Genomic DNA, 8,470 nt, shown 5'->3' with positions numbered 1-8,470 from the left:
GTAAAAAATCAATAAATAATCCGCATAGAGAGATAAACAAAAATATATGAGTTTTCTCAAGATTTATGATGAATGCACCTATCACATTCATTTGACACATAGCCATTATTAATAACGTAGGAATCAATTTTTTTGTGCCACTATTTAATGGCCTACTTTAGACCATAGAGGGATTCAATCAATTTGCATACTTTGCTTTCTTAGTCCGGCTCTATAAAGCTTTCAGGTTATTTCATATAGATTTCTTCATCTAGATCCCTATTTAAAAAAGTTATTTTGACATCCATTTAATAAATTTTTAAATCATGAATTGTAGCCTCTATAATAAGCAATCTAATGGATCACTCTAGTAATCGGAGAGAATATGTCGAAAAAGTCTAGACCTTCTCTTTTATTTAAAACCTTTAGCAATGCACCTAGCTTTAAAATTGTCAATAGTCACATTTGATTTCAGCTTATTTTTAAGCATCCATTTGCACCCTATAATTTTGTAATCCTGTAGTAATCAACTAATTTTCATATTTTATTAGAAATTAGTAATTTCATTTATCATTTACAATCTTTTTCCAAAACATGGCATCATGAGGTGATGACGAAGCTTCCTACAAAGAAAAAAGATTTTTCTCTATGTTATAAACATAAAAGTCTGGACCAAAATCTTTGTGCTTTGGATCATTTACTCCTTGGATCAAACTTAGAATTTATTTCTGTCTGTAAAGATGGTGTAGAAGAGCTAGGTATAAATAAAATATTTTGTGTAATTGCTTGGCCCCCACTATTTTTAGTTTTAAAACAAACTTTTTTCATAAAAAACAGCATCACCTGATCCAAGTATCAAATTATTTTCAATGTCCAAAAATTTATAGGCTATACTTTTTACTACATAACTAAGAAAAGCATAAGTGGCAACTCTTATACACAACTTAGATATTTTAGGGTTTGTTAGTCTTACATAAACTAAATAGCCACAAACTCTAAAGTATCCCAAATGTAGCTTATACTCCTTCCACAATTCAAATGGTGTAATTTTAGTCTTTTCATGTGGCACTATATTCAAAACATGACAAGCAGTTAATGCTTCACCTTAAAGATTTGAGGGAGCATTTGATTTAATAAGCATGGCATTTGTCAACTCAATCAAAGTTTTATTTTTCTCTCAGCCATCCCATTGGAGACAATTGAGTAAGGAGGAGTAGTTTCATAAATTATTTTCAATTTGAATCCAAAAGATTCATACTAATGGCCTTTATCACTTCTACATTTTTTTAATCTTTCTATCGAATTGATTTTTTGTTTCATGGAGAAATTCTTTAAATTTAGTACATCACTTTTTTTTAAGCAAATATGCATAAGTGTATTCAAAAAAATAATCAATAAAAGTGATAAAATATCTATTTTCTCCTTGAATTAAAATGTCTTAAATTTCACAAATATCAGTATGAATCAGTACTAACAATTCACCATTTCTTTCAACACTTCTATTAGGCCTTTTTATAATTTTTGCTATGCTATATGTTTCATATTTTTCAAAATCTTTTTTTGCCATTAGGATTAATCCTAAACTACTCATGATTTCCATATATTTATTATTTATATGATATAAACAAGCATGCCAAAAATTAATGAAAGAGAGCAAATAAATAGAAATAATAGGTGATTTATTTTAAATATTCAATTTGAATATTCCATCACAAGCATAACCCTTGCTCACAAAGATGTCCTTTTTTGTGATAATCTATTGATCAAACTCCATAATTTGCTTAAAGCCAGTTTTATTGAGAAGAAAATTTAACATCAAATTCTTCTTCATGGATGGAGTGTATAGCACATCTTTCAAAGTTAATACTCTTCCAAAGATAAATTTTAACTCGACATTTCCATTTTCAAGCATGTAGATGGCATGTCAGTCATCAAGCATAATAGTTTTAGGCTCCCTGAAAGGAGTATAAACTTTAAACTAATGTTTATCATAGCAAATATGCCTGTTAGGATCGAAATCTACCCACCACCCATTAATACATTGAACCATGTTTATGTTTATTATCATCTCCATAAGTGACTCATCGGTTATATTTGTCTGAGGTACAAGTCCAAATTCTTAAAATTTATTAATTCGAGCAATATTTTCACTCTTGCCATAGACAAAACATACATTGAATTTTTGCTTATTGTGTGCTTGATTTTGGCCCTTATTATTCTTGGGAGGTCTACCGTAATTTTTCATGATTTTCTTCTTAGGCTTCAATTGGGTATTTCTAGGTAAATTTTTATTGGATAAGTTTTTATTTGTAGAAATAAAACTTACCTTAGTTGTGATGGATTGATCATTGCTCTCTTGTGTCATAAATGCATCTTGTCTTCTTGCCTTTTCCTCTATAGAGATGTCAATAGATAGGGTAGATAATGGATTTTGCTAAATCCGTATCCTATCCATCCTCCTATCTCTTATCCACCACCCGACCTTACCCACCATAATCGATAGAGATTTTAAATCCTTATCCTACCTATGCGGATGGTAGATAGTATCCTATCCTATCCATAATCCACTAAAGCAAATGCACAATGCAAACACCACTAAATCAAAAATATTTCAAATTTATCAAGTTTCACATCTATTTTAAATCTGTTTCATCCATCAATCAATATAATACAAACAGATACATACTATAATATGCCATTCTCTAATTCTCCAATAACAAATAAGAGAACAAACAAGAAGAATCAAATAAAATAAGTTCTCTCAAATCTCTAACAATAAACAAGAAGAGAGGGTGAGATTGGAGAGTTGTGATGGCAGCAACTGCTTGGGGTCAAGGAGGGAGAGAGATTAGAGAGTAGAGAAATCAAAAAAAAACTCTATATCTAAGTCCCTAAGAGATTTGATATATATATATATATATATATAGGTGTATTTGTAAATATGCTACTATGGAGGGGGGTATTTTAATAAATACATATACATAATGGATCAGGTAGAATAGGGTTTAAGGGTAAATCCACAATCCAATCCTATCCATTGTGGATTTTCAAAACTAAAATCCTAACCTGGCCCATGGTGAATTTTTCAAGAACAAAACCTGACCCTATCCAGTGGGTAGGGGCGGATACCCACTGGATACGGTACCCATTGACATCCCTATTTCTCTACATGAATACGAGTAATTAGCACTTCAAGGGATATCTTTTTTTGTTTACAGTGCATTGTCTTTTGGAATTCTCTCCATGAAGGTGCTAACTTATCAACAATGTCATAAACAACAAGATTATCCTAATTTTGATGCCTTCGGATCGAAGCTCTCTAACTATCATCATAAATTCTTCGGCTTGGTTCACTACAGATTTGCTATCCACTATTTGAAAGTAGAAAAAGCAACTTACAATATATTTCTTTGCACTAGCCTCTTTGGTGTCATACTTATTATGCAAGACTTTCTAGATTTTCTTTACAGAAGAATATGTATTATCATAAAAATTATAGCAATGATCTACAAGACAATTTAAAAGATAATGTTGATAGTTATATTCGTTATCTTCATATTTTTCAACTTTTGCTTGATGTACAACTAGTTCTTCTTCGGTCATGTTGGTTTCATGAATTATTCTCAATTTGAATGCAAAAGATTCATACTCATAGATTTTATCACTTCTAATTTCTTTTAATCTTTCTACCGAATTGAATTTCTACTTCATGGAGAAATTTCTTAAATTTAGTGCATCACTTATTTTTAATCAAATATACATCGGCATATTCAAAAGAATAATCAGTAAAAGTGATAAAATACCTATTTCTTCCTTGAGTTAAAATATCTTAAAGTCAATAAATATCAGTATGACTCCATTCTAATAGTTCACTATTTCTTTCAACACTTCTATTAGGTCTTTTTATAATTTTTGCTATGCTATACGTTTCACATTTTTCAAAATCTTTTTTCACCATTGGGATTAATCCTAAACTACTCATGATTTTCATATATTTATTATTTATATGACACAAATGAGTATGCCAAAAATTAATAGAAAAGAGAAAATAAATAAAAATAATAGATGATTTATTTTCAACATTCAATTTGAACATTCGATCACAAGCATAACCCTTACCCACAAAGATATCCTTTTTTATGATAATATATTGATCAGACTCCATAGATTGTTTAAAGCCAACTTTATTAAAAAGAAACCTTGACATCAAATTCCTTCTCATGAATAGAGTGTATAGTACATCTTTCAAAGTTAACACTCTTCTAAAGGTGAATTTTAATTCAAGCTCTCCCTTTCTAAGCACTTGGATGGCATGTGAGTCATTGAGCATTATAGTTTTAGGCTCCTCAAAAAGAGTATAAGCTTTAAACTAATTTTTATCATAGCAAATATGCCAATTAGTATCAAAATCTATCACTATCCATCAACACATTGAACCATGTTTATGTCAATTATCATCGCCATAAGTGGCTCCTTGGTTACGTTGGTTGGGGTACAATCCATATTTTTAGTGTTTATAAATTCGAGCCGTATGCCCACTCTTGCCACAGACAAAACATGCATTGAGATTTTGCTTATTGTGTACTTAGTTTTGACCCTTATTATACTTGGTAGGTCTACCATAATTTTTTATATTTTTCTTCTTAGGCTTCAATCATGCATTTTTAGGTAAAATTTTTATTTGTAGAAATAAAATTTACTTTAGTTGTGATGGATTGTTCATTGCTCTCTTGTGCCATGGTACGTCTTGTCCTCTTGTCTCTTTCTCTATACAGATGTGAGTAATTAGCACTTCAAGGGATGTCTCCTTTTGTTTATAGCATATCATCTTTCAAAATTCTCTCCATGAAGATGGTAACTTGTCGATGATACCACGAACAATAAGATTATCCCTAATCTTGATGCATTTGGATCGAAGCTCTCCAACTATAATCATAAAGTCTTGGGCTTGGTTCACCATGGATTTGCTACTATTTGAAAGTGAAAAAAATAGCTTGCAACATATTTCTTTGCACCAGCCTCTTCAGTGTCATACTTATTCTACAAGACTTTCTAGATTTTTTTTACAAAATAATGCGTTATCATAAAAATCATATAAATGACCTACAAGGAAATTTAAGAGATAATATCGACAGTTATATTCGTCCTCTTCATATTTTTCAATTTTTGCTTGATGTACAATGAGTTCTTCATTGGTCATATTGGTGGTGTCAACCTTTTTTAGATTTTTTTCAGTAAAGATATAGAATATTAAGGTAGAATAGCACTTTTGCTTTCCATCTCTTGAAGTGGGCTCCCTTAAAATGAAAGGGCTTGTTGAGATCTCCAATATTATGTTCAATATATTTTTCAACAATTTGCCCCATCATGAATCTTCTTAAAATTGTTAGTTTCAAATATAATAAGTAGAGTAAAAATACAATAAAAAATTAAGTATTTTCTTCAAGGATGATGACAATAATTAGATTGGGGCACAGAAATCTCATTTTTTTAAAGAAGATTCAAGCCCTCTATAGTTAGCAAAACCTCCGAACCGATACAACAAAGCTCTTTGGCTTGTCTTCTCCAAGATACAATAGCCCAACTAAATAGTCGTATAGCTTAAAACCAAGTCCGCATAAAAGGTCGAGCTCAAAGCTCTACTAGCTGAACATCATTCTTTGGGTAGAGAACTCCCAAGACTTCTTTGTAAGTAGAACAAAGATGATGTATGTTGCGTGTTGTGTTAGAGACTAATTATGAGAGGTTCTTTTATAGGCTCATGGAGCCTTCCTAAGTTAATATGTTTCATTATTAGTCAAAGTAATGGATTAGAGAGAGACAAGATGATAAATTCTAATGTTACAAAATATAAAAGTAATTAGGCCTTTAGTTCGAGAGTGAAGGGAGAGTTAATATTCCATAACAAAAATAATAGGATTAATTCACCTTATTATCTCATGAATAATGGAGGTAATATACGAAACTCCTATGCAAATGAGTGATGATGTCAAAAAAAGAAACCTGCAACTATTCATATTCCCTGTTATCTCAAAATTTATTAAGATCTTATTTCCATTTTAATAGTACAATGCACCTACAATATGTTTACATTTCATCTTATAAAATGAGGATTGTAATCACATGAAAGAAGAAATAATCTCATTACCTTAGAGGATTTTGTTCATTTAGAGGATTAAGCTAAGCTCCCAAAATAAATAAATAAAAGGAACCTACAAGACCCTCAGCATGTTTTATTTTTTAATACCATCACTAGATTATTATAGGTTTAGTAAAAGTGAGAAATACTTTTGAAGACCGTTGATTTTACAAAGAACTCGATTTGCAAAATATGTACTTAATTAAATATGTCTTCAAGTAGTCTATTGAACCCAAATCCAATTGATTCAGTTGAAGACAATATTATAACTTAAAATTCAAATACCTTCACAAAATTTGCAGAATTTTAGCAAAAACTAAATTACAAAATTCACCACTGCCAACCAGATTGGACTTTAGTCACTTCTGTCACGAACAGACAGCCAAAGCTTAAGCTGTTCAGATAAGAATTGATCCAAGCTAATAAATCGATATAATAACTCTTTTATTAATGAATATGGTACGATAGCAATCTCATTCATCTAATCTCATGACATCTCATCATAGTTGTCTGATACTCGAGAGAGGGACCATCCATGGCTCATGTCTCACTCAATCCTATTGGATCTTTCTCGGTCTAGGACGAGGAGCTAATATAATTAATAAAAATTGTGATGCAGAATAAGACTAGCTCCGATATTGTCGTAGATTCGCAATCCTAAAACTTAAGCTGTTAGGCTAATAAACACCCATGTGAGTTGTGACACTTCTTTAAAATTAGTCTACGTGGGACCATGATGTACACTTGGCACCCCAAGAGATCCCAGCTAGAATCCAAGTGGATGGCGCCATCCCCAGAATGAAAACGAGAGGACGGCCGAGTCATTGACACAACGAGCTTCATTTTTCCTTCTTTGCGGCCCTCGCCTCAAAGCATTATTCGCCAGGCGAGCGCCCAAGCCGCGTGCGGGCCGCTTTCCTCCAGCCTCACCCATTGCAGGCCTCCTTCTCACGTACGGACGCGAGACTCCCAGCGAAATGCCCGCGCTCCCGCTCCTCTCTAAATCGAACACCAACGATCCTCAGCACTTCACTCCCCACCATCCCACGACTCATGGCTGCCAACCCTCCGGCCACCGGAAAACACCAGAGCTACCGTGGAGTCCGGTCCCGGTACGGCAAGTGGGTGTCGGAGATCCGGGAGCCCGGCAAGGACAGCCGCATTTGGCTCGGCACCTACCCAACCCCCGAGATGGCCGCGATGGCCTACGACGTCGCCGCCCTCGCACTCCGAGGCTCCGGCGCCGTCCTCAATTTCCCGGACGCCGTCGGGCGTCACCCTGCGCTGGCATCCACGTCCCGGACTGATATCCGTGCAGCAGCATCGGCGGCGGCGGCGGCAATGACCGTCCCGGCGACGCAGAGGCCGGGAACCAGCAGCGATGCCACCGACCGCCAATGTTGGTTCGATGGCACGAGTAGTGGTGGCGATGGGGCTAAGTTTTTGGACGAGGACGAGATCTTTGACATGCCACAGCTGCTGAGGAGCATGGCGGAGGGGATGCTGATGACGCCACCGAGCTGGTTAAGCCCGTCACAGAGCGAGGACACGCCAGAGACTTCAGGAGAGGAGAGCCTGTGGAGCTACCCTTAATTAAACTAAAAGGAGGCCTCCTTTATACATAGTTCAGTTAATATATAGATAGCGAGAATGCTGCTTTCTGTTAGAAGGAAGCGTGTTGTATGATACTTTATATTAATTAGTATATGCCAACTTCTCAGTATGGTGAATCCCACTATACGATCAAAGATAAAGCTGTTGGCAAAAACCCTGTACCCAGGGATATACTCACATATATTTCTGGTACTATAGTGACATGTATAGCTAGTCATATGGATCTATGTTAGATATTTCTCCTAAATTATTGGATATTATATGTAATGGCTTCTATGGATGTATTTATAATAGAATGGTATAATAAATCTGAATTTATTAAAAAAAAAACTTAGGGATTTGTGTATAGTAATTATGGTTGTTGACAAAATATTATTTACCGATGGCAATATGAACCCTCTTGGCAAAGATATAGACGGACGGGAAAACTGTCGGCTAGGATATATTGTGGACATTAAATAGTTTGAGTAATCGTAAAAGTAGCCCATCAAAAATTTAATGACCACACGAAGGGCCATCGGGAAAATGATGTTTTGACTACAAATAATGGTGCATTGGCAAAAGGTTTTAGCTACAGCTAATACATAAATTGTAGGCAAAAGATGCTTCGTAACGCATCAAAATTATCTCCATGTCAGTTTGCAAAATCATTCTTGCATCAAGTCTTATGCACAAATTTTACAATTATCCACACATCAATATCCAAATTTAACTAGAATTTTATAGAATTTGCCTTGC

The 8,470-nt window shown here is 34.2% G+C and overlaps 1 protein-coding gene across 1 annotated transcript; it reads left to right on the top strand.

Annotated features, from left to right (window-relative positions):
- The first annotated feature begins 7,136 nt into the window (after window positions 1–7,136).
- On the top strand, window positions 7,137–7,992 carry LOC105059333 (ethylene-responsive transcription factor ERF027). Its single transcript, XM_010942593.3, has one exon. The coding sequence runs from the start codon at window positions 7,172–7,174 to the stop codon at window positions 7,709–7,711; it is 540 nt and encodes a 179-aa protein (XP_010940895.1). The 5' UTR covers window positions 7,137–7,171; the 3' UTR covers window positions 7,712–7,992.
- The last annotated feature ends 478 nt before the right edge of the window (window positions 7,993–8,470 follow it).

The sequence above is a fragment of the Elaeis guineensis genome, chromosome 16, assembly GCF_000442705.2.
Source record: "Elaeis guineensis isolate ETL-2024a chromosome 16, EG11, whole genome shotgun sequence".
In the NCBI taxonomy this organism is placed as follows: Eukaryota; Viridiplantae; Streptophyta; class Magnoliopsida; order Arecales; family Arecaceae; genus Elaeis; species Elaeis guineensis.
Note: the sequence above shows the minus strand (reverse complement) of the source record. Positions and strands in the feature narration are given on the sequence as shown.